This window comes from Homalodisca vitripennis, chromosome 8 (assembly GCF_021130785.1).
Source record: "Homalodisca vitripennis isolate AUS2020 chromosome 8, UT_GWSS_2.1, whole genome shotgun sequence".
NCBI classification, from domain to species: domain Eukaryota; kingdom Metazoa; phylum Arthropoda; class Insecta; order Hemiptera; family Cicadellidae; genus Homalodisca; species Homalodisca vitripennis.
In genome coordinates, this window is record NC_060214.1 from 58,982,998 (window position 1) to 59,010,845 (window position 27,848).

Here is a 27,848-nt window from a genome sequence, read left to right on the forward strand (position 1 = left end):
TTGTGAGATTCTAAACACTCCTGAGGTAAGTAATAATCACGGAAAGATATTCCAATCTCCTGAAAATTATAAATTAAAGTTCAAAGAGCGGTATATTGGGATACTGAAGTCGGAGTGTAAAACAGAATTCATAAGTACTTGTGAAAGTGAAATAACTCCACTCTATGATATCTTATAAATAACACTTCAGTAACTATTTTAGGTGTGTGTGGGGAAACCTTAGTTCTGCGGTTAATCCACTTATGATGTAATATATGATGGGGCTATATTTAATTTAAAAATAGAAGTAGGGAAATTTTAAGTACATATTCTTTTACTTTTATTCGTCAAGAACTTCAGATGATACTCGAATTACGAATGGCTCGTATTTTAGACATTACGTGTGCTATAAGCATTTCCGGTTTGAACGAATTATATTTACGACACCATGGTTGAATATGGTTTGTGGGTATATATAATATATATATATATATATATATTTATATATATATAATTTTATATATATATATATATATATATATATAACATGTATATTATTTATACTAGAAAATGTTTTCAGAATTTATAAGAATAACCGGTCTCGTGTTTTTAATAGATCACAGATGATAAAAAAAGCTTTTTTTAAGTAAATAGCATGTAAGTGTACTTCGACGTTTTTATTAAACTATAAAAGTGTATAGTGTCGATAAATTATACTTCCATCATACGTTTTAGTCAAAAGCTCCCCCAAATTTAGTATCATATACATTAACTATTCACTTTTAGTGCTACGGACAAAGACAGGATTTTAATCTGTGCTATCTATAACTCAGGTCCAAAGGTCGACGTCTTAGACAACTTGGCTATTGTAACTTATATATATTATAATGTTATATATACGTCGACCTTTGGACCTGAGTTCTGTGCTATCTATAACTCAGGTCCAAAGGTCGACGTCTTAGACAACTTGGCTATTGTAACTTATATATATTATAATGTTATATATACGTCGACCTTTGGACCTGAGGTCTGTGCTATCTATAACTCAGGTCCAAAGGTCGACGTCTTAGACAACTTGGCTATTGTAACTTATATATATTATAATGTTATATATACGTCGACCTTTGGACCTGAGTTCTGTGCTATCTATAACTCAGGTCCAAAGGTCGACGTCTTAGACAACTTGGCTATTGTAACTTATATATATTATAATGTTATATATACGTCGACCTTTGGACATGAGTTCTGTGCTATCTATAACTCAGGTCCAAAGTTCGACGTCTTAGACAACTTGGCTACTGTAACTTATATATATTATAATGTTATATATACGTCGACCTTTGGACCTGAGTTCTGTGCTATCTATAACTCAGGTCCAAAGGACGACGTCTTAGACAACTTGGCTATTGTAACTTATATATATTATAATATTATATATACGTCGACCTTTGGACCTGAGTTCTGTGCTATCTATAACTCAGGTCCAAAGGTCGACGTCTTAGACAACTTGGCTATTGTAACTTATATATATATATATATATATATATATATATATATATATATATATATATATATATATATATATTCACTTCAAACCACTACAATATTATCCATACTACGCATTATTTTAATCATTTACTTATATTGTTTTGATTATTAATTTTAAATCATGTTTCAGAATGCTATACTACTTATCCTCAATACGAGATGACACAGTACCGTAAGTATTTTGGTCATTTTTGGTGTAAATTTAATGCCATTCTGAAACTACAGTTTTAGTCAACTCTCTTTTATAAGGTAGTATAAATAAAACAGCCTACTGATTGGTGTCATATTTGTGATTCGAGAGTTTTGTTCTGATTATTTTCAGGTGGCCTCGGTCCTGCGTTGGCTTGACGTCCCCCTCTGCGACACTTTCACGTAACACTTCCCCACGTGTGTTGCAAAACACACAAAGTATGAGTGATGATTGAATGGAAAAGTGTGTAAGTCTGCGTGCGTGTAGAACTACATATAACTACTACAATAATTCTCCACCACACAACACATTAAGGTATACTAAATATATCTGCTTATATTAGACTTAAGTTTACATATTTTATCTATGAGTATACTTAATTTTAATAAAATTTACTTAATTCGGGTATATTTCTGTACAAATTTGGTTTTGGAAACTACATGGTTTAATACGATACATTATTATATGCTGTCTTTACGGATTGTTACAGGGCGATGCGGCCAATGCGGCAGGAGGTCGCCCCACTCACACTAATACACACACGACACATACACTAGGTAATGTATTGTCATACTTAAAATATATAAAATTATTTTGGTTAAAATTGTAGTTTCAGAATGGCATACTTATGTTATTTGGTTTAGTATATGTTTACATGAGAATAGTTCATAATCTTAATCTAATTACAATTACTCATGACGTTAGTAATAAATGGGATAATTAGATTGTAATATAAATGTGACTCACTGCCATAAATGAACCAAGTAATCATTCATACTTCACTGATAAATAAATACACTATTGTTATATCTCATTCCCTATTGATATATTACTAACTCCTTATTATTTATCTGTAACTCCTTTTATTTGTATTATTTGTATTAATATCTGTAACCTGTACTGGCTAGAGCGTTCGAGTCAGTACAGCATTGAGACCATCGGTACCGCAAACTGGTAATGCTGGTAACACTGGACGTAAGGAACGCCTTTAACTCGGCCAGTTGGGCTGACATGCTCGGTGCCCTACAGTCCACGTTTTTGATTCCACCTTATTTCTTAAGGCTGCTAAATAATTACCTTAGGGATCGGAAACTGCTCTTTGGAACGTTGTACGGACCTCGTAGTACGGAAGTGACGGCAGGTGCTGCCCAAGGCTCGATTCATTGCCCAGACCTGTGGAACATCATGTACGACGGGGTTCTCCGTACGGAGATGCCGCACGACACCTTCCTCGTTGGTTATACAGATGACATTGCCGTAGTCATAACCGCGAGAGAGTTGGATGAGGCGCAGAGATTGCTAAGTCTAGCTCTGAGGCGAATACTCTGCTGGATGGGTGAGCATGGACTGTCTTTGGCCACCGAGAAGACAGAGATCGTGCTTCTCATTAGGAGGAGGATAGATCCCGTCGTGCAGCTAAACGTCAACACGGAGCTCATCGATACCAAACGCTGCGTCAAGTATCTAGGAATGAGAATGGATTCACGTATGACATTCTGGGACCAGATCGCCTGTGCGGCCGAGAAAGCTAAAAGGATTGTGGCCAATCTGAGTAGGCTCATGACCAACGTCGGTGGACCCGCAGAGGCTAAGCGCCGAGTCCTCATATCCGTGACGAACTCGGTTATCCTCAACGGTTGCGAGATATGGGCGGATGGTTTGCGGCAGAAGCGCTACAGGAAGAAGTTCGTGGCGGTGCGGAGGAGAGGAGTTCTCCGGATTTCATCTGCCTATCGTACCGTTTCGGAGCCGGCCGTCCTTGTGATTGCGGGGGTAATTCCCATCGATCTTCTTGCTCTTGAGCGGAAGCGTGGCCACGATGAGAATGGCACTGTCATCCGTGCTGCTGCCCGTTCGCACACAATGGATGAGTGGCAAACTCGATGGGAGACGGAGAGTCGAGGACGTTGGTCTTTTAGGCTCATAGGTAATCTGAGGGGATGGACCGAAAGAGAGCATGGAGAGGTAGACTTCTACCTTACCCAGCTTCTTACTGGGCACGGTTGTTTCGGCTCCTACCTTAACAGAATGGGGAAGATCCCGAGTCCGGAATGCCAGTACGGTGATTCGGATGCGGACGATGCCCTGCACACCTTCTTCAAATATAGAAGGTGGGGAACGGAGAGAAGGGATCTGGAAGCAGCTATCGGGCGTGTTTCGCCGGAGACTCTTATAGAAGAGATGTTGTCCAGTCTTAGCAAGAGGGTGCTAAGGCAAAATAGAAGAGAGCAGCTATAAAGCACCAGAATAGCTCATGCCGGTGGATTTTAGAATGAAGTAATGCCCATTGGGCGAACGATGGCACCCTCTTGAAATAGTTGCAGAGATGCGTTCCCGAGAGGGTTTCCAATGCCTGGACCGGTAGGTTTTTAGTGGGTGAGAGTCCCACACATCAGGGCGAACATCTGTCCCTGACGGTGCATAATGCATTTTCATATCGTAAAAAAAAACTTTTATTTACTAGATGTTCCCTACAGATACCCATAGAGGAGAAATTGACATGAAAACTACGCTTAGCCAAACTCCCTGGTTGGACATTTGCCACGTTCTTTATTATGTAGAAATGAAGTTTCAGGTTCAATTTAAATTCTGCAATAAAATTTATCTCGGGATATCTTACCTGATAATACATTCATATTTTTGTTCATTGTATTATCATAAAAACCTCTAGAAGATGTAATATCATTTTGTAAAAATTATTTATAGGTTATGTTATGATTTCCAAGAAAACACCATGTTACTGTGAACTATGCAAACCTGTTTGAATGTATCATTATTAATTAAAATAATTTGACTTTTAATAAAAAAAAAAACCTAAGAATTATTATATTTCTTAACTTACAACAATCATAACTCGTTACCACGAAACACAATTTCAAAAGCAATATACTTTGAAAAAATGTGTTAACGCTGTAGCTCCCGAATTCATTGTGCTATAGTCGGTACGGACGGAGTTAGCAGTGTTCGCTCTTCTTTGGAACTGTGACACCAAGGCTGAGTCTCTGTCGTTTTGGCGGCAATATTCAGTCATGAGTAAGTCAAAACATCACATTAAATACATCTAAAGTAGGTGCTGTCTGAATATTGCTGTTGCGCACTTAAGGCATGATCATAGACTTAACAGTTCATGATGTTGTATTATTAACTGTAGCGCTGGAGAAAATTGCAATAATTGACTTATTTAAATGTGTATTTAACTGCATGTAATTACTGTATGGACTCCGGATACTGTGTCACAACTTACCCGTCTGCCATCACTAGAAAATCACAGTAAAGTTGATGAAATGATTTCATAAAATTTAAATATACATTCGTTTTTATGGAGCACTTTATATTTGTCGTCTTTAAATGACTAATCTTTTCAACTAATGATATACGAGGATGTGTGCTATCAGATTTTGCAAAAATATTACCTCAATTCTAACAAATATAACATAATAGAAAAATTATAGTTAAAATAAATATAGCCCCATAACTAATATTTTCAAATTTCCTTAAACATTTCAACGTAATTATCGTATCGTTCGAATATTAGTACTTTAAAAAGAAAGCTTGTGGATTTTAAACTCAACAATTGTTATTACATCAATTACTAAAGAACTCCGTTAAATGTTGTAAAAATTTAATTTTATACGAATAATTTAATATTACTAGCCGTAATACTACTCATATAACCAATAATATAGGATAAAAACTACAGTAACTATAGAAAGAATGAATGTAATCCTTTGGTATGAATCAGATTTAGAACATGCACGATTATAAACTCTGCTCTGGAAGCAGCAACGTTGGCCGAATGTATCCTACAATTGGCAATTCGCATGACATGGCACGGTTTGACATTTTACACTAAGACATTTTACACTAACACATTACAAACTAAAATGCATACTAAGATAAAAGTGCAATGGAATACAACTTTTACTATATGGTATAGCTTAATTAAATTACATTGAAGACAACAATGCTCCTCGGCTACACTCAAAATTATTTTGTAATGTTTCCGAAGCGCTGATGCATTTTACATTAATATTACTAACTATTATCAATGAATAATTGAAAATCAACTGATCCACCAATATATTGTTGACATATTCAACGCCTGCTGTTTTGTATTATATATTATGAGACGTATTTTCATTTAACGTTACCTTATTTATTATTTCTAATATTTTGATCTGTATATATTATTTCTAGTGTAATAGTGTATTGAAAACTTTTCCTAGCCTAGCCTTGGAGGTTATAATTAGTTTAATTTATCTAGGGTGTGAAACACATAGGGTATAATAATGGATCGTCTCCATAAAAACAGTTTCCTAAATTTTAAAACAGTTAACACGACGTATCTTTGTATACAGTGAACTTTTGTGAATTGATGACTACTAATGATAAGGTACAGCAGTTCAAGTTAAATTAATCTTGTGGAGTGTGTGACATCTGGACTTTACAACAAATCGTCGATAAGGACTCGGAAAAAGGAACCTAGGGGTTCAGCATACTACCTCTCCGGACATGGTAAACCAAATCTGTATCGTAACCATGATCGTAACTATTGCTGTATAAAAGTATTAGAGCTATATATGAAAAACTTTATTGTAAGGTTTATTAAAATTTATTTTTCATTAATAAAAACTCTTTAGTCTCCAAAATATTGAAACTACTTATATATTAATTTATCTCAAATATTACAAGTCTGATATTGAAAGTGTGATCAGTCCTATAATGGAATACAAACAAAGTAATTAATAAATATTTTCCAGCAAGAAATTCCTACGTATATGTTAATGAGATGTTACGATTACTGATGGAAAATGTAAAAGTAATTATTTAATAAGAGGTAAAGATATCTCCAAATCTCCATTCGTTATACAGTGAAATAGCGTATGACAAGTGGAATTTTCAATTAAAATAAAATGAAATAATTTTGTAATTAAACATATCAATGAACAAGGATAGTCGCAATAATTATTGACAGCGATTTACTACTTTTACGTTAACGATAGAATTATCTCTGGCGCAACTATCACTACGGTAATATCTCAAATATCCTCACTTTTATCTCCTCAATACTGATTCCCTTAGTCTTTAGGTTTACAGTTATGTGATTTAGATATCTACCATAAGGTCGATCTTTAGTGTGTATGTAGAATTTGAATTTCTTTTTATAGATTACTAAATCTTTTAGGTATTTTGATGTATGTTGATCTCAAATTACTCGACAGTACACAGTATCTTAGCTACCTACACTTTTAACACGGTAATTATTCCCTTACAGTATTTGAGACTTTTATTAAAATATTTGTAGTTTAAAATTCTTTGAGACTAGGAGATTCAAACTTAACCGATTCAGATTTTAATTCAAGGAAATAAAATTACAAATCCTGAAAACTTGGCGACTAAAGTTAAACTTATTTCTCATCAGTCACGTTATCAAATCTTTTATGTTTAAACTATCGTCCTCTTATTTTAAATAATAAAACTCCTGTGACATCCAAGTATCTGACTCTGATCCCAAGGAGGAAGTAGCCCGCGCCTTATAGAGAACTGAACCGAAGAGAATGTGTGATATTATGGAATGTGAGTGTTTTTGCTTTAAGTTTTCTGCAGGGAAGTATTGACACAACTCAATTAAATAATTAATCTCTTACTAGAAAAAAAGAATTGTTCAGGTTATTCTTGAAATATTCAATGTGTTTAAAATTGGCAAGTATTGTTAAGCGGAATCTCTTTTAATTCTACTTGTTTTTTTTCAGAAAAATGTTTAAAAGATTAGTACGAAAGACCAGAGGGAAGCTTGAACAACGTTAAATTATTTCATCGAAATCAGTTTAGAGTAAAGGATAATCCATTTGATGTAGTTAATGACCTTGTAGAATATTTCATAGATAGCTTGTAAAGGTGTAAATTAAAAATATATACTTCTAGAAATTCAAGGCAGTTGACAGTTATAGCAATAAATATTGTTGCGCAAAATGTAGCTTGCTTTAACCTCAAGGATAAAGAACACTGTAGGCTACAAACCTTCTTTAAAGCAAAATTAAAATTATATTTTTAGTCCCTCGGAGATTAGTTCTTTGGCCTTAACTATTTTTAGTATACGTCAACTGATTGAATTATTTTGTCAAAATAGAGAGACTTTATTCAATATGCTGATAACACTATACTCTGTTTCAAAAGTAGCACAGGTATCAGAAAAGAAATATCTTATTATATTATATTTCTGTGTTCTATTATTCTTATATCTTTATGGGTTCTGTCTTTTTACTATTGCACTGATACTACCTTTGGATCTAACCATTCAAACTAAAAAATCACTGATCGCTTAAAGAGGAATTTTTAAGTTTCATCAGCTGTTTGAATATTATTTAGTTGGTTACTTTCAGTTTATCCATAGAAATTATTTATTTAATTTTGTAACCAATATTTCAACAACACGGTTACACTAAAAAATCATGTATAGCTCATTTAGGAGTACATGTAACATATATTCTTTACCTGAAGTATCTGGCATAATTTCTAATGGAATAAGTTAACATTAAGTATACATTAAAGTAATCACACGAAGTACTCAATTAACACTAATTATACAAAAGTCTTCATAAAATTCTCAAACTGAAAAATCTTTTATTTTCTATAACTTTGTTTAACAAATGTAGGTCATTGAAAATTCTATTTTCAAGATGCGATAGGATGAATGTCTAAGACAAAAAATGATTCTTAGATCTCGAAACAGTTGGTTCAACTTTTAGAAGAGATCGGTCCTTTAAGGTTTATATAGCTAAGATTTCCCAGCCTCTTAGAGCTAGTGCAAATTAAATCATCCGGCTTTTATTATCTTTTAGCCTTTATTATTTCCCTGCCTCTGATATCTCTTGAATTTTAGAGATTTAATACTCTAGAAGTTTTAGGCCTGGTGGTTCAACTTTTTAGTTAGTGATAAGTTTTCTCCTTAAGTTTTCACTTTTATTTTCACTTACGCTCTATAAGACCGTTCTTTGAAGTATCGACTTCAGAATATCCCAAACTTTTTCTCCTACAATGTATTGTCCTACTTGAATTATTGCATGTTACAATGCTTGTATTCATATCACTATGATGATTATGGATATTTAAATCCATTTATTTTGAAACCTATCCGTATTAAATCAAAAATATTACTTTATAAAATCTTTCTTTGAATAAACTTATGTGCAGGATAAATTAATGTTAAATCTCGGTTATCCACGCATCTAAGCTGTCAATAGTAATGTGTGTTGGTATAAAATCATTCGATACATATCACGACCTTCATACAAGTAGACGCATTATATCCCTGTTTGTCTTTGCCAACTTGGATCCTAATTCTTTTATATATAATTTTTGGTCATAATTCTCTCCTTATGACTTCTAGGCAATTCTTTGTAACAAACGTGTGTATACACAAGATGATTGACAGTTTGACTGATAATATGTACGTGGAATAGTAAATAATTCTCCTTCAGTATGTTCAATGGAAATTAAGTATTGATTTAAATAACAATTATTCGTACCAATTTATATAAAGATCCGTTTCAAATGGCTTGATAATGAATCAATACACTCTATTCTTTTAACAGTGTTGTTGACGATGGATGATTTGAATGGATATCATTTAAAAGGTTTTCTAATTTATTAAGGTTTTGCTATTGACCTATTGCTATTTAATTAATACAATCAGCAGATTGACGGCTATTATTAACCTTCTGTTATAAATAGGTCATATTGGCTAGTAATATCGAAACCTAAAATAATTCTTTGCTTGAAAACTTTTTTACTATAGAAGGATTTCGTATGGAACAGGATTTTCTCCGGATTTATACCAATGCTCACTGATGCAGTACAATCTCTAACACTATGTTTCCAGATATAAAATTTGATTCTTCAGGTGAATGACCAGCCTAATATGTTTTGTAGAATTCTGTAGTCCCGTTTCAATAATTGGTGTGTAGTTTTGATTAGTTACATGATTTAAAGCTAGTCTGCAAATCTGTTGTGGGTACCTGACCTATGCTTGTCTCAACGCTTTAATATGTTTTGTTTACCTTACTCTATATTTTAGTTGTGTATTGGTTCGGTCATTCACCTGAGGGAGCAAAATAGACTCAAATTTTCCGTTAAAAATGGATATAAGTGCAAAACCTACAACAACAATTAGTCGCCATCTTGCTTATCCTGTATTCCGGAATAATCATGAACACTGAAAAATATTTCCTGATGAAGAATTCTAATCATCCATTACTAATTAAATTTAAAAAAATATTATAGTGCCTTATCTGTTACATCACAAGTTCACTAAGAAAGCTACTGTATGACTTCAACTTTAGAGTTCCACTTCATAGGTCAAAAATAGTTCTAGTGTTAGGTCTGAAATCGCGGGATCTGTTTAACAAAATACAAAGAATGTTGCACAGATATTACAGGTGAAGCCACGGATACTGGCTAGTAATGTAAAAAATATAATATTGGCTAAGACTTTTAATTAGTGTTAATTAACTAGTGAAAGATTTACAAGAACATTTTTAGAAATTTATGTAAGAGAAAATCCTTAATAATAAACTAATTAAAAGAAAAGAAATTGTATTAAATTTGGCACAACTTACACTTTATCATTAATCAGACAATTAATAAGATAATTGGATAAGGGAATGTAATTAGTACTAGAGTCAGACCTAATGCAGCGAAACATGATTCGATCCCTCAGTGCATTGGGATTACTAACAATTAGTCTCCTGGCAGTCAACAAGCAACGGTTATCATCGGTTATTGGTAGTTTCCGATAGCTTAAGATTAATTAGTGTGTTTATTCAAAGGTATGGCCAGATTAGAGAAAGTTATGAAACACGTAGTTTACTACCTGCTGGAACCTTTTTTTCATCATATTGACTGTAATACAACAACGGAATCCTGTTCAAATTGAATCCGTAATACTTCTGGTATAGTTTATTAAAAATTATCAAAAGAATACTTTCATAACAATGAAGTTCTATGGGATCAGTAGTCTTAGGGCAAAGATAACCTAGTAATTACTACATTAATTACATTAATATCTAAGAACCTTTATATAAAATCTATTACAATTAGATTTTTACAACAAATTGATAATTTTATTAAATTTAGTACGTTGTATTTTGAAACTTTTGGAAAATTTCTATTCTAGATTGTTTCTCAGAGGATTCCGATGAGACATGAATTTCACATATCCTATTCAATGCTTAAAAATTGGTATTATCTGTAAAAGTTCTCATTTAGAGTTATGAGAGACTTTATTGTAGCGAATGGACGAAACAAATGGGGTTGTCTAACGCTGAGCTCGTAGTTATGAATACTCAATTTGCAAAATTTACCTATATATTTAATTATGGCAAATAAACATAAACATACCAATTTTAGATGTTAAAATTGAAGTAATTTATTGCCACGTTGCTGCGAAATGAGTGATAATGAACTATATTATATCATGGGTATGATGGGCCCTTTGTTCCAATGTTGTTTGGAAATTTTGCATACGACCTTAATCATTATTAAAACTTTAAATTTGAAATTCCATCACATTTATGTTGAGACAAAAGCGCGGGCGTTAGCATCTTAGCTCGACATTAGAGCTGTATGTAATAAAAAGTGAAGATTAGTAAACTAGAAGAGTCTAAAACATGAATGTTGGAAGCACTCGTAGATAAAATAAGAGACTCGGTTGAACTCACCTGAAACAAAATCACGACGGGATTAACCATTTATCGAGAAAACTTAATATCCATAACAACTTGGTCTTGTTAGAAGGACATCACTACACTATTATCAAAATAAATATATATATATATATATATATATATATATATATGCCAAATAAAACATCAGCCAATGTAAGTTACTTTACTATTTACAAATTTACTTTATATTACAATTCAAAATTAGACGTCTCGCATGAAAGGGCTAATTTACACTATGAAAATATAAAGTTTTTCTTACGGACAATTGACGATCTACAATTTACAATTTATTGAAGACAATGACACATCTACATGTAGTAAATCAGTTTAGACTAGGAACATTGCTCCATATCCATTTACATGGATGATAATCGGGGCAGGTAAAATGAGTTATGTGCTTTCATATCAAACTCGTGACAATTCCACTGATTTGTCTTGTGTAGCAGATTTGTGTTAAAAGTACAGTCGAATATATAATAGTCTAGGAGATGAGAAGGTTTTGGCAGTGTAGAAGAACACAATCTTCTAGAAGGCATTTAAATTCTAACAATTAAAAAGCAATTAAAAGTTTTGAAATATATATATTTCAGTTCCATATATAGTTCCATATAAGTAGATATGAATATGGCGGTTCTGGCGCACTTTTGGGACAGACAGAAAATCAAGGGAAAATACTGTTTAAAGGACAATAAACGAATCTGTAAAATCAAACAGTAAGGCGGTTCTAGCTCACTTTTGGGACAGACGGTAAATCAATGAAAAATACTGTTTAAAGGACAATAAACGAATCTGTAACTCACGAATGAAAAATTACCGAATCTATAGCTGTTTGCTTCTACTTTCTTGAGCTGTCAAATCAATCTATTTGAAATGTCTGCTACGACGAAAAATCTTCTACTCTACAAAATTGATAGTAACACAGTCTTTATCTTTAATAGTCTTCTTTCCAGTAACAATCAAGTGTAATTTTTCATTTTTGTTTAATTCTTTAATCTTTTTCTCATCCAAAACAGTCAAAAATCTGTTCGGCAAGTGTACTTTACAATCTTCCAACTCGGCAATTATTGTAAACCCGAATTTATCTTTCATTTTCTCCAAATTCAAAATTTTGTATTTCTTATTTTCTTCCAATTCATTTAACTTCTTATACTCTTTAAACTTACATTCTCCAATATCATTTAACTCTTTCAAGAACTCCATTTAAATAGAAAAAATTCAAAGACGGAAATAATGAAATTTGCTAACAATCACTCGAGAAGTCGAGGGAATTGCCAACATCTTCATTGTTTGACGAGGTTCTTCATTTACTTTCTCCAAATGTACTATAAAATCATCGAGGATTTCTGGCTTAAAATCGTAGACAAATTCAACATCCAGATAATGAAAAAATACAGGTAATATCTTTTCATAATAAACGTGTGTATCGATACCTACAAACCTAATGTATTCTTTGAAAAGGAAAATAATTTTGTCAATGGTTCCAAGAGATAAGTAAAAATTTTTATTCTGTTTTCTAAATTCTGTAACAAATTTTGTTTGCTTCTTGTCTCCATATTGCAATTTTATAAGCAGATTATTCAAATGTGTTAGTTTATTTCGTAATTTCTTAGGTTTAGGTCTTTCGTACAAAATTAAATTACAATCTCTACAAACTAAATATCTTTTATCGATAATTTCTCCTCTATTAGAACACTTGTAACAGTTGGCATTATACTCTTCCATTTAAACAGAAAGATTTTTTGTTTAAATGGAGATTATGGAACTAACTCTGCCGAGATATAAATTTTTCAGCGCAAATGTTTGTGTTTACATTTCTACAACAGAGATAAATAGAAATAATTTCATTCTATTGTACAACTATTTAGGATATTTTGTCTATGATTACAAAGATTATTCCGGAAGAAATCGAGATTTTTCATCAGCGAAAGAGTATATTTTTTGAAGTTTTAGAAGGAATGAAAGAGAATAATATGAATTTAGCAAATTATTTTTCTTAAATAAAAAATCTATTCTACTAAATAGTCATCAAACAACATGAACTCTCCAAAATCACTTCAGTTTCTAGCATTTAAAGAACTTACCAAAGGAAATAGTTATAAAGACTTCTTTGAATTACCTAAATATGTTAAACAAATGTTGATATTTTCCTTAAGTGAAAACGAATCCTTAAATGAAAACGAATTCAGAGAACTTTTAAGTACTAAAAAGTGTTCAATGCAATTTATTACAGACAACTTAGATAGTATAAATATGTTAAATGTAATAGGAGATTTTAAATTAAATAATAGAAAAATAAGAAAAATATTCCGATTTTTACAAAATAAACTAAAACACCAACAATCTGACATTTTTTCATCGCTTTTATGCTAAATTTCATTGCTTATTTGTTGAAATGTTGAGAAGACAATATCCATACTGGACAAGAAATATGCATACAGCTAGTTTTTTAACAAGTCTTTGTAAACAACAAGATTTATCAAAGGAATTTATAAGAGATCACGCTTTTGTTGTAGATTGGGATAAATTATATGGAAAAAACATTTACGAAACAGATATATTGTGTGTGTGTGGTTCTGACGAAGAAAAGAGAAACGTTTGCTATTCAGCAATTCATTACGATATAATGAAAGACATACAAAATGAATGATTGTGTCTCTGGTGTAGTGTTGTTAGTGTGCGTGTTTGCGCTATGGGAATCACATCACATTCAACTTCTACGGTGTCTATTGTTTAGAGACTTGGCCCTGCACTGCTACTGTCCAACCAAGTTAATGGCTAGGAGCTGTAATTCGGGTCTTAGACTCTGGAATTTTTTTTGTTCCCAAGTCTCATTTTTCTTTGGTAACTACTGTGTAGAAGTTGATGGAGAGATACAATTAGGGAATTTGTGTCGGGTGTTTTGTAAGTGTAATGTTGTATTAATGAATGATGTGAATGATGAATGTAATGAACGAATTAAGGAAGAGAAGGAATTAAGGAATGAAGTGGAAAGGTGAGGAAGCAAATGGCGCGCCAACCACAGTTGTCATTACTCGGCTTGTTCTATAGTCATTACACTATGGCCACTCGTGTAAAGACTTGTCCCCAACCACTGAACGACAACCATGTCTTCCTCAATAAAAAGCGCGCCTGAAGCTCTGGGATTTGAACCCAGAACCTCAGGCTTTGAAGGCAAGCGTCTTACCAACTGAGCTACGGAGAGTCTCGAAAGATATAAGCTATATCTCTGCTATATAAGTTGTTCAATTAGGATTGCTAGTTTACAAATTTATTAATAATTTTATATTTCAAAAACCACTCAAACCGATTTTAATGAAATTTGGTACACATATAGTAAATACTTAACTCTTTCGACTTAACTTATCCATAAGGGTGAAATCATCCCCTATTTCTTAATATTCATAAAAAAATAAAAAAAATATCAGAAAAATCTGAAACTACAAAAACAAGCGAGTTCAACTTAAAATTTCATGAAAATAACAAAATTTTCAAAAACTACCCCAATCATCCCTTATCTTAAAACTCTTATATCTCGAGAACTATTGGAGCTTTTTTGCTGAAATTTGGTATATAGGATCAGTAAATATTAAAGTATTTTTTAAAATCATAACTTCCGGTCCAACCCTTAAGATGACCTTGGAATAGTTTTTTGTTAATATCATCCCCATTTTTTAAGATATTCTTTTGAAATTAAAAATGAATACTTATAGCAATGTCTTTAATAATTCTGTAAAGTTGTAGAATTATCCAATGAATAATAGTGAAAATAACGTGATTTTTACTGAATTTCTCTAATATCGTTCTTAATCACATCATAGGCTAAAAATTTATCAGAGACAACGACAACATAACAAACCGCATTGGTAACCGCACTCTGAAAATCCATATTGATAATTATATCGTTCTTTGAACCAGAAATATTTGTCAAACTCTTTGTTGTATCAATGACATAAATAGGTCTATTCGCTAAAAATTCTTTAGGATTGTAATACATTTCCTTATTATTACAGTAAACTTTCTTAAAATCTTGATACATCTGATACATGATTCTGAAAAGACCTCCGGAAATGTTTAAATTTTGTAATTCATCTGGATAATAAGAAACCGTTCAATTTTACTCTGATATTTTTTACATCCAAACTATCAAACTTTGAAGGATTTTTTTCTTGATTATTCTGTCTATCTGTTTGAAAACCTATGATAACGAACTTGGGATTGAAGATATTTCTATAAATATTTGTGATATCGAACGAATAAGTTGTTCCGGAAATACCTTTTTGTTCAATACATTGCCAATCTAGAAAATTAAACATAATGTTTTGACTTTTTGTAATTTCATCAATCAACCTTATTTTACTCGTGATTTTATAATCAATCATTGGAACTCTAATAAAAAAATCTGTAATTGTTATTTTTCCATCAACAGGCATAACATTTCCAGTTGCAGTCTTCAGAATCACATCATCGTCTTCTGCTCTTATAAAACTTAGATAAAATCCTCCTTTATAGATCGGAATAGTAACATTTTCAAAAAATCCTAATCCAAAATGAGATAAATTTCCAGCTGCTTCAAAAACACCAAATTTAAAATCTGATTCAAAGCCATTAGAAGTTTGAGAAATAACATCACTTTTTGAATACGAAATAGTTCCTTTAATTGTGCTTAATTGGCCACAGTTTTCGACTTCTTCTATCAATTTATTGTGTTTTCTTACTTCAATCTTAGAAAATAAAAACGGTATAAAATTATCGATTAATCTAACATTATCAGTTCCAAGATATGCTTGACCATCTTGTTTTGTTAAAGTTCCAGAAATATAAAACTGGAAGTTAGACGAGCAAAAGTTATCTCCAAAATCAATATTAAACTCAGTTCTTTTATTCGGTTCATTCAAATGTTGTTTACTAATTGGATAGAAATTTTTAAACTCCGCCCTTTCAATATCACTAGCATATTTTCTGTAGTCCGCCATTTAATAAGAGAAATTTTAAACATCGTGTATCATTTTTTCATCGATCTAATGTACGTTTTTATAAGAAAAGATATAAATTTTAGTAAAATAATTAAAAAGATTAGAGTCATTTTTAATGATCTACTTCGTCATATTCAGGATTCTCTTCCTTAAATTTTGCGATCTCGGTCACATATTTCAATAAAATTTGCACAGGATAGTAACCGCTATCTATAATATTGTTCCAATCAACTGTATCTTTATTTTCATCCAAAAACTTTATACTCAAGTGTTGATAGAGACAAAGAACAGACATATGATCTTTTAATTGATAACGTATATTTTCTTGAATGAACTCTGATGATAAAGTTTGATATTTAGCAATGTTATACCAATTCAATTTGTTTACGTATAATCTCATCATATCTTCGGATAATTCATATTTTTGAGAAATGTCATCCCAATGTTCTTTTTTCAAATCTCTTTCGTGTTGCATGATAAAAAGATCGAAAGCACTGTAATGTCCCGCCATCTCTATTTATTAGGAAAAAATTTCAAAATCAAGTTTTTATAAATTGGCTCTTTTTTGCGTTACGTTCAGCACATTTTCCAGAAATTCTTTTAACTCCATTGATGTTTGCATAGTATTTTATATCATTTGTTGCAGTTTTTTTCTTTACATCTCACACAGTATATGAGCGCCATTTATATAAGGAAATTTTATCATCCATAAAATCCTACATGAAGACCTATATCTTCCAAATCTTCCTCGAACTTATTAATTTTTTTTTCTAATTTTTGAAATTTGACAGCATAAGAATCATTGTATTCAACAAATTTATGACCAATATTCTCAAAAGTTTTCGTAGCATCTAAACTAAACTTATCAAAAGACTCTTTAAAATTAGTAAGTTTTTCATTAATTTCACCAACATCGTCTACTGATCTTTTACTTCTTTCATCAAGTTTTTCATAGACTTCTGTTGTAAAATCTTTAACATGCTGTTTATGATTCTCATAATTTTGTTTTAGTTCATTAAACATTTTAATAGGATCTTCTAATTGAATCATTACAACAACATCAAATGGATTAATTCCTTTACTAACACCGCTAATTCTTTTTCCTTTAAAATCTAAGGCATTTTTAACATTCGGATCATGTAAATCAACAATATCGATGTTTTCTGATAATTTTAGAGGTTTTAAAATTTGTTCTTTAACAACAACATCATGTTTGTCAATACCAGGTCGAACACCGACAATTCTTTTTTTATTAGCTAAACTAACATAATTCTTTTCAACTTTGATCGCTTCAGTAATTTTATCAGCTTTTTCGATATGAGACATTAAATTGGTAAATAATTTTGTTGCACCATCTTGAAATTCTTTTTTCAATGTTTTTATTTTATCAGCAACTTCATTTGAACTCATGAAATTTGCAAGTTTGTTATCATATTCTGCTTTAAAATCTTCAATCTCGACAGCAAACATATCTGAATCTGGAAGGTTTTGTAATAAATTTTCTAACTTGTTATCAAACTCATTTCTCAAACTATCAAAATTGAAACTATTATCTACATTTTGAATAATTTGTGTACCAAATACGTCAAAAATATTTTGTGAATCCATATTTATTAAGCAATAATTTGTTAACAACTTCTTTAAAATCTTTACCATTACTCAGTTCATTCAACACAAAAACACATAAATGACCACAAATTGGGGGATCTTTGTAGTCTTGAATTTGAGAATCGTTATAATAAACGCTTGATTTTTTCAAATATTTAATCAATTCTATAGGTGGTTTGTCCTCAATTCTTCCATACGAATCAAAATAATATGCATTCTTATCATTTTTATAATAACAAATCCAATGTGTTCCACTTCCCATAATCGAGTCTAAATTCACAATTCCACATTCAAATTTCTTAACTTTTTCAGGTAATGTATCTCTCATGAAGATTCCTCTAAAATGTTTAATATTTTTGCAGATTTCTTCCAATTCCCCGAATGTTAAAGGTTTAAATTTTTTTTTCAATGTTTGATTTCACGTAATTCAAAGTTTTTTCATCTAATCCAGATCCTGTAACATCTTCCAACTCTTTATCTAACCAATTTAAAATGTTTCGAACAATAGGAATCACATCCTTTTTAACGATTGGAGCAGCTTTACGAACATAAGGAACAACATTTTTAACAACTGGAATATTTTCTCCAAAATCTAATAAATCTTTCAAAAGTCCACCATTTTTAAGTTCTTTCAACTGATTATAAGAAAATTCTATTCTGGTTCCTTTATTGTTTTTCTTATGTTTTTCGAGTTTATTGTATTGTCTATTTGTTAAAAATATCTTATCTTCGCCATTTTTTAGTTGATCTATTTTAAATTGAATACTAACGGGTATTTTTTTCTTAAAAGCGGATTTTATTTTTTCTTTCTGATTTTTGCTGAAGTTTACGTTCACCTCCATTTATATAGTTAAAATTTCAAGTTCTCTTCGATTCCCATTCCTAGTTTTCTCTTCAAAAACATTGCTCCAGCTGTTGGAAGCGCAACAAATCTTTCACCTAAACTAGCATCTTTTGATAAAAATCTATCCATTGCCTTATCTTGCAAAACTTTATCTGCGATATGTCTGGAATTTGTGTCTCTATGTTTTGCATAAAAAATATCGTGTTCCATAGCAGCTTGATCTAATTTATTTATACCAGGATCTCCTCTTTTTAGTCTTTTTTCGAGTTTTGTGCCAGGCCCCAGATACTGATAAGTTGGTACGTGTAATTCAAAAGGTAAATTGTTGATAAAATCATTCAAAAGTCAACTACCCTCAATCATAGATGAACTTATTGCCGGCAAAACTCGTTTTAAATATTTAATTCCATCAGGTTTTTCAATCATTTCATCAAGTTTGTTCGAAATAAAATCTTTAATCGCTTTCTTTTCGTTCAAAAAATTGTTGTTTCCAGCCTTTTCTTGAGCATAAATATAATTAATAATTCCATCGAGTTTTGTCAAATCGTCGATATATCTGTATTCAATCTTATTATCACTGTATTTTCTCACACCTGATCCTTCGATTCGTTTTTCCCAAATTGGTTTAATCAAATTGAGATATTTTTTACCTTTACTTGACTTTGGTTTCTTAGTTGATGGATCATTATTTTTGTAAATTGAATCAGATTTCCATAAAATTTCAGTATACTTTTTCAAGTCTTCTTCAGAATATAAACCGTCTTTTGGAACATCAGTGCCTGTTAATAATCTCCATAAACCTTGAGTTCCTTCATATGTTTTTTCATTAATAATGATATCATTATGCTCAAAATTCACGGGCAAATTTCCAATCATAAAACTTTTCTTTTTTCTGTCCCAATACAAACCAAATTTATCATCCTTTGCTCTAGGAAGAAATTTTTTACCAATTTCACCAATTATTATATCCGTTGTTCCAGGACTTATTGGTTCAACTATGGTAGAGTCTTCAATGATTCGAGGTCTAAATGGTGTTGAAGATGGTAATTTTGGCAATTCAAACTCAGATTCTGGTATCGAAATATCAGCAAATTGTCGTACAACTGGAACCAAATTCATCAAATTTTGATTATCACTTAAAAACATTTTCAATTTTGCCCTCAACATTTTTTATTGCAGATGTTACAGGTTGATTAATTTTTTGAATAAGTTCTTGTTCTTTTTCATCAATTCGAATCTGTTCTTTAAATTCTTTGATTAATTTCTTTTCTATTTGATCAAGTTTTTTTGCTTCTTCTGAAGTTACGTTCGCCATTTATTTAGGAAAATTTTAAACGTGGAACGTGGAAACGTGAACACGAAACGTGAACACGGAACGTAAAACGTGAACGTGGAACGTGAAACACGAACGTGGAACGTGAAACACGAACGTGAAACACGAACGTAAAACATGAACGTGGAACGTAAAACGTGAACGTGGAACGTGAAACACGAACGTGGAAACGTGAACACGAAACGTGAACACGAACGTAAAACATGAACGTGAACGTGGAACGTGAACGTGGAACGTAAAAACGAGAACACGAAACGTAAACGTGAACGTAAAAAACATGAAAACAACTAGATTATCACACGTTTATATTGGAAAATTTATTCAAATATTTACCATTTTTAGGCTTCAAAGTTAGATTAATAGTTAAAAATTTTACTAGTCTTCCTTCCAAATTTTATCACATAATTCATTAAAGTGGTTAAAACTCATATCAGATCCCACATAATTGTTATAAATCTTTCTCGAATAGTGATCGTCTTGCTTAAAAACACACAACATATTCAAATTATTTCTAATAACTTGTTTATCAACCTTTGAAAAGCATTGAGAAAGATAGATACAAGATATGTTTTTGTGACGAGACATTACGAAATATTCCTTAATAACGTCCTGATTTTCCAAAATACAATCATCAAAAACGATTAACGAATTGGGTTTACATTCGCTTAACGGAACTATGTCCTCAGAAGCATTATAAAAATGTGATATTTTTTTGTTTAAGTTTTTCTCAATATTCTCAAATCTTTCTTGTAATTTTTTATATGCGTCTTGTTCTAAAGATTTACTAAAAACATACAAATTGGAATAAGGAATCAACCTATTGTAGATAAAATTCAATAATAAAGTTGTTTTTCCACATCCACTTGAACCAACAATTAACAATCTGATTGGTTGATCTTTCTTATTTTCTTCAAACGTTTGAAGTTTTATCTGATCTTTTTGCTTTAAAAATTTCTCCATTTAAATAGAAGATTTTCATCTTGAAGCAACGCTTGCGAAAATGAAGCTGTTCAAGTTGACTTCAGAAAGCTCTCAATTATTTTTAAACTTGGAACACCCTATACACTTAGAGGAAGAATCAAATTATTTTATCGGTTTAAGCGGTTTTTATTCTGACAATTTTGTAATAAATATTAGTGAAAGTTCTCCTTATTGCATAGGATTTAGTGAGAAGAACATAACAAAATACTATGGTTTAAACAAAGGATATTATACTTTCGATCAAATAAAAAATTCCCTTAAAAATTATCTGAAAACATTCAAACAATCAGATAAATCTTTAAACTTTGACGAAAACAAGTTTGAAATGCAAAAAAATTATCTCTCTAATAAAATTCAAATAAAATCACCAGTAAGAATAATGTTTTCAGCAATTATTGTAGAATTGTTAGGGTTTGTTCAAGAAACTATTGAGCCAAATCAGGTATATTTAGGAAATAAAACGCCAAAATTTAGACCGTTTTGATGTAATTGAAGTGCACTGCAATCTCGTTGAACCTAGTTTTGAAAATCATACCGAACATTTACACAAAGAATCTGAAATTTTGTACACTTTTTTCCCAAAATGTTGCTTATGGATCAAAAATCAGTGAAAAACCAAATGAAATCGATTATATTCCAATTAGAAAAAATATTAAAAGAATTCAAAAAATCGTTCTAACTATACAAGACTCTGAGGGAAATTTAATAAATAATGAGAGTAAAACAACAATATATTTAAGATTGTCGAAAGAATGATGAATCAAGGGGGGGGAACGAATCGTTCTTACCTTCAAACTTTCAAAACGAGTTGATAATTGATGATAAATACCAATACTTTTATCTAAAAGATAAGGTAGCCCTCGAGGGCCACCTCACAAATATTCACAAAAAATACGAATAAAGACAATGTTAAAGAAAAATACAAAAAAAGCTTTGAAAACATAGATTCTGACAAGGGTATCGAATCGCGACTCTTACAAAAATTACATCCAGACACTATTTTCATCAATGAATTTGGCCTTTATTCTCTAAATAAAAATTACTAGTTAAATTTCTTTTCTATCTAAATGGAGTCACTTGTAGGCCTACTCAATAATCAACTCAAATTCAATAACACAAATATCTTAACGATTGTAGACGAAAACAATGTGATCTGGTTTAAAGCGAAAGATGTTGCAGAAATTTTAGAATATGAAAACACTAGACAAGCAATCATACTAAACGTTGATGATGATGATAAATCAATGTTTAAAGACATAAATCAAGGGGGTCTATTGAATAGACTACCTTTAAACTTTCAAAATAACACTGTTTTCGTTAATGAATCTGGACTTTATTCTTTAATTTTGAGATCTAATAAGCCAGAATCGAAATTGTTTAAAAAGTGGGTTACAAAAGAAGTTTTGCCAAGTATTCGTAAATTTGGTGAGTACAAACTTGAAAACAAGATTAAATATTTAGAGGACAAAGTTAAACACTTGCAAATTAAAGTTGAAATCAAAACGGAAATAATCGCAAAACAAAGTGTAAAAATTGACTTAATGAAACCAGACCTTGTTTGTAAAGATTTTGCTAAGAAAAAACACCATGTTTTTGTATTAATTAAGAAGAATCACATGTGGGAATATCCTTATTACGTTATCAGAGCTCAAAAGAGAGAAATACCGAGAAGATTGAAAGAACTTGAAATTGATTACCCAGAAATGGAAATTTTATTAAGACAAGGAGATCCAAATAGTATAAAATCTCTACAACCAAATGAAAGAATCTTTGAATATTTTATACAACGGAAATCATTTTACTACAAATATGGCAGAATCTCGACTGATTTATAGAATATCTAAATTACACGATGAAAATGTTTCTAAATTTTACTAAAAACTCTCGATTTATTATATTTTGTTTGTTAAATGTTTAGCATAACTAGGTAACCATTGTAGAATTCTTTTTTCATATTCACAAGGCATTTCGTTTTTATAACTTTCGCTGAAAATTTTTTTAGCACAATCTTTGCAAAAAGCATCTTTTCTATCTTTACTATACTGCCAGTTATTAAATTCAGAAATATTTTTAATTTCTTTACAAAAGTAACGCTTTTTCTCTTCTAAAGTTAATTTGTCCATTTTAACGTATAATTCCTTACAATAACAGTCTTTTCTATTCTCTTCTTGACACTTTTGTACATTTCTTTTGAGACTCCATTTATATAGAACAAATTATTACACGATGAAAATGTTAAACTCTTGAATTATGATATTTTGTTTGTAAATGTTTTTGATAATTATTTAACCATTTTATAGTTCTTCCACATTCACATTGAGTATCTTCATAATATAATCTATGGTGATTCTTCTTTACACAATCTTTACAATATGAGTCTTTCTTATCTCTACTATAGTGATCACTATTAAACTCTGAAATTTTTTTAGTTTCTTTACATTTAAGACATTCTTTCTCTTCCAAAGTTAATTTTTTCTATTTTATCATACAGCTCTTTATGATACTTCCTATAACAATCTTTACAATTATAAATAATTCCATCTTTTCTACTCTTATCTTTATAAAATTCTTCAAAACCTTTTAATTCTTTGCACATTGAACATTTCTTTTGGGCCTCCATTTATATAGAAAAAATCTTTGACTTTCTCAATTCATATTCATAAAACTTTCCGGTTATTTCTTCATTATTTAAATCTTTTATACTATAAGTTACAGGATCTGTGTTATTAATTTGATAAATCACAAAGATTTCTCTTGACCAATTGTTCTTATATTTGTTCGAAAATGTTTGTTTTTTACTAACAATTCTTACATGATCATTGACTTTAAATTTAGTTTTTGTGTGAATTTCAGGTGGAACATACTTGAAAACGGTCTCTAATAACTCCTTTTCTGCATCCTTATCTACGTCTTTCGGTTTCATTTTGATTGTGCTGTGAACTGTATCGTTATAATTGTTTACGATTTTTTGAAGAATATCGATCCATTTAAAGTTTTTATTAATCTCAAAAATTACTTTCATTCTCTCATTTTGAGTTCTGTTATATCTCTCTACAATACTTGATTTCTCTTCGTTTTCAGTATGATAAATCTTAATGTTGTATTTCCTCAAAACATCGTTAAATTCTTTATTTTTAAACTCTAAACCCTTATCTGTATGAAGTAGGTTAGGAGGTTTGTGATTGATCCTTATGGCATCTTTTACTATATCTTCGAAAGCTTTTGAAATATCCTTGCCGTTTTTTTCTTTTGATAGCTCTTGACCAAGCATATTTTGAGAAAGTATCAATAACATTTAACATATACTTAAATCCATCATTTTGATCTGAATAGTTAGACATTATAACTAAATCTGCTGCCCATAAATCGTCAATTCCTAATGTTATAATTTTTCTCTTTTTAAACTTTTTTCGTACTGGTGCATGAATTTCTCGAGCTTCAATCTCTATCTCATCTTTAGTCTTCAATTCTTGCTTAACAGGTTTTGGATTTGGATTCTTTATAAACTTACTCTTGTTTGTCTTACATTTTGAACATTTTGCAGCAATTCTATACAATCCATTTTGAGTTTGAACGATTTTTGAATCTATATTTTTCGTTTTCTTTTTACACTTGTGACAGTGAATTAAATCATCTTCCATTTACATATCAAAGTTTCCAAGTTTATTTAATTCGTCTAATATATCAGATTTTGCTTCATTTTTATAGCCATACGGTACTGTATCGATCTTATTTTCTAGAACGATTCTCTTATCATCTTTAGCGTTCAGTGCCAGCTTGTTTATGGTAACAGTGTACAACTCATGTTTATAACTTTTGATGACTGTCATCTCCCTAAATTCTTCTTTATCTTCGAACAAACATCTCTTCAAGTTTTCGATATTTATTGTTTTATTTACAACGCTTCTCTTAATTCCTTTACACCTAACTGGGTTTTTATCTAGATATTTGTACGAGTACATCTTAGACCTTAAACCACAAAATTCTTTTAAAACTTCGCTATTTAACTCATCTTTGAATTTCCCTATTACCTTCTTATTTTTAGTAGTGAAACATTCATGATCTTTTGGATAATCACTTGTATCAAAGTCATCTATATTTTCTTTAATAATTTTAAAAGGATCTCGTTTCAATTCTAGAAAATAACTGTCTGTATCCATGTAACACAGATTCAAATCTGGATCAAACTTCTTTAATTTGTTGTAATAAAACTCGTACATTAGCAATTTTGAGAGGTCGAGAACTGAAAATCCTATGTAAATCGGTTTGTTAAATTTAACCTTTTGTTTGTACATGTGACTCGCTATACAGTTGTCGTCAAAGATGTTAAAGCATTTGAAATTTGTTTTCTTAGCTTGTTTCATTGAAAATTCTTCATTTCCAAGCTTAATATCACATCTATTTCGCACATTTTCCATACTTTTTCCAAAAACAGAGTTGTTCATTAACTTGTAAAAGTCCTTCTCAAAATCACTTGTAGCTTTGGTCCTCATATTAGTATTAAAATCAATGTACTCTTTCATAAAAGGCTTCTGATCGAATGCAATAACTCTATTCACATGTTTTAACACCATTCCTTGTTCGAGATAGAATTTCAAATTTCTCGAATGAACAACGTATTCAGTTTTAATCCAGTAGAGTTGTGCACAACTTGTTTTTAAAATGTTCAGGAGCAAGAGGCAAATCTTTATGATGTTCGTGTAAATTCGTTGGATATCCAAGATCGACTTCGAGAATATAGCCATAATCTTCGTCGCCAGTGAGTTCTAAAATTGTTTCTTGCCACTCTTCTTTTGTATACATTTTAGGATCCATCCACTTGATATCGTTATATGGTAAACTTTGCATGAGGCCATACCCATAAAGGTTATTAGCATCAACGTATAACAAATAGTTTTCGGGCTTTGTCTTATCGAAATCTTTCAAATATTTGTTATTTGCTTTCACATATCGTTTAATACACTGAGAAATGCCCCCGCGAATGCCTTTTTCAATCATCAAATACATATTATAATCGTTAATTAGCTGAAGCTCAATTTTCGTTAATTTTAACATAGCATCCCATGCAAGACTGGGAGCTGTTAGATAGTGTGCTGGATCAAGCTTATAGCAATTCAAACAAATATTCCTAAAATTTTCAAAGATATCAGCGAGCAATAGAACATCTTGAATGTTATAGAGATCAGAGTAATTTCCTAGATTTTTCTCTTTTAATTTTGTTCCAAACGCTCAAGTAGTGTTGATAATCTTTCTCAGATATGCTCTCATCTGTCAAAAGTGAATAGAAATCTTGAATTCTCAATTCTTCTGTGTAATCAAGTTTTTCAATACTGTCGATAAATTCATAGGGAAATATTCCTTTTCCTGACAATATTTTAAAAATCTCGTCGTCGTCATTTGGCTGTCTTTCTATTATCTCATTCAGTCCATCTTGTATAAAATGATTTGTATGTTTGAAGTCTTCTCTCTTTAGATTTTTAGCTAACTTTTCTATAGACGAGGCCATGAATCTGAACGTGTCTACAAACGAAAACTTGATGAACTTTCTAGGTTTGTCACCATCAAACTCATACCCGTATCCAGAATTTACAGAGTAATTTATATATCGTTCATCGGTGTTTGCAATCAAATCAACATTACCGTATTGTTTTGCCAATTCTTTTATGTACAAATGCGTATCGTAATTAGACATATTGTGACAGAAAACGGGAATATTCTGAGGAAATTTCAAATTCAGATTGCAACATGCATGAGCTGCACCTCGAAATTTTCCAGTCAAATGACAGTGATCTCTGCATTTTTTGAATGCATCATAAGCAGAACTCCAATTATCTGGTAAAAACCCTAAAGTTTTTTCAGTGTCTTGATACGATATTTCTTCACAAATGTGGCAAAGATTTGAATTTTGATACGAAATTTCTTCTTCGTCAGTCAATTTCATGGGCTTCATGTTCTTTGAATTATATTTTTTAGCTATGTATTTCGATAATTTATTGAGCTCTTCAAACAATTTTGTAGGAACGTTCGGCAACTCTTCTTCATTTTTGGCTCGATAACATATCGGTTTGTACATGCGATTGGTCACATTCGACACTAAATATAGAGTAAAACCATAAGGAATATGCTTCTGAATCTTGGTTGTAGTCGATCTTTGTGGATTGTTCTTGCATGTCGGAATTTTTTCTAATATGCTCTCAAAATCCATATAAATAACGTACGGATGGCTAAACTTCTTTTGATAATTAGTAAATTTAGTTGTTTGACCTGGAAATGGCATAATAGGTTTGCATACTTCATGTTGCTTGCAAATTTCTAAATGATCTGCTAAATCTCCAGATTTGTAGAAATGGCTTAAACATCTTCTACATAGCAATTTTTTATGTTCGTGGTTAGATAACTGAGAACTCACTAATCTATTTAAACCTGTTATCAACACATAATGAGATTTGTCTTCTTGTTTTAACATACAATAAATCGATTTCTAACTCGGCATTATAAACTTCGGAAATTTGTAATGGAACAATGTTAATTTTTTCATCAAAACTGTAGACATTGATAGACATTTTTGGATATTTGTACTTGGAATTGTAACTTCGTTTCTCAAATAATTGTATATCTTTTAAGGACATTGGATACTCGAAACCTGAAAATATCTCGTCATTTACAA

The 27,848-nt window shown here is 31.0% G+C and overlaps 1 protein-coding gene across 1 annotated transcript in view; it reads left to right on the forward strand.

The window, feature by feature from the left end:
• Nucleotides 1-2,902: 2,902 nt before the first annotated feature.
• Nucleotides 2,903-27,848, forward strand: part of LOC124368181 (extensin-like) — a 192,114-nt gene continuing 167,168 nt past the window's right edge. The window contains exon 1 of the mRNA XM_046825458.1: nt 2,903-2,950. Within this exon, the coding sequence (XP_046681414.1) occupies nt 2,903-2,950 (48 nt within the window). The remainder of the gene's footprint in view (nt 2,951-27,848) is intronic.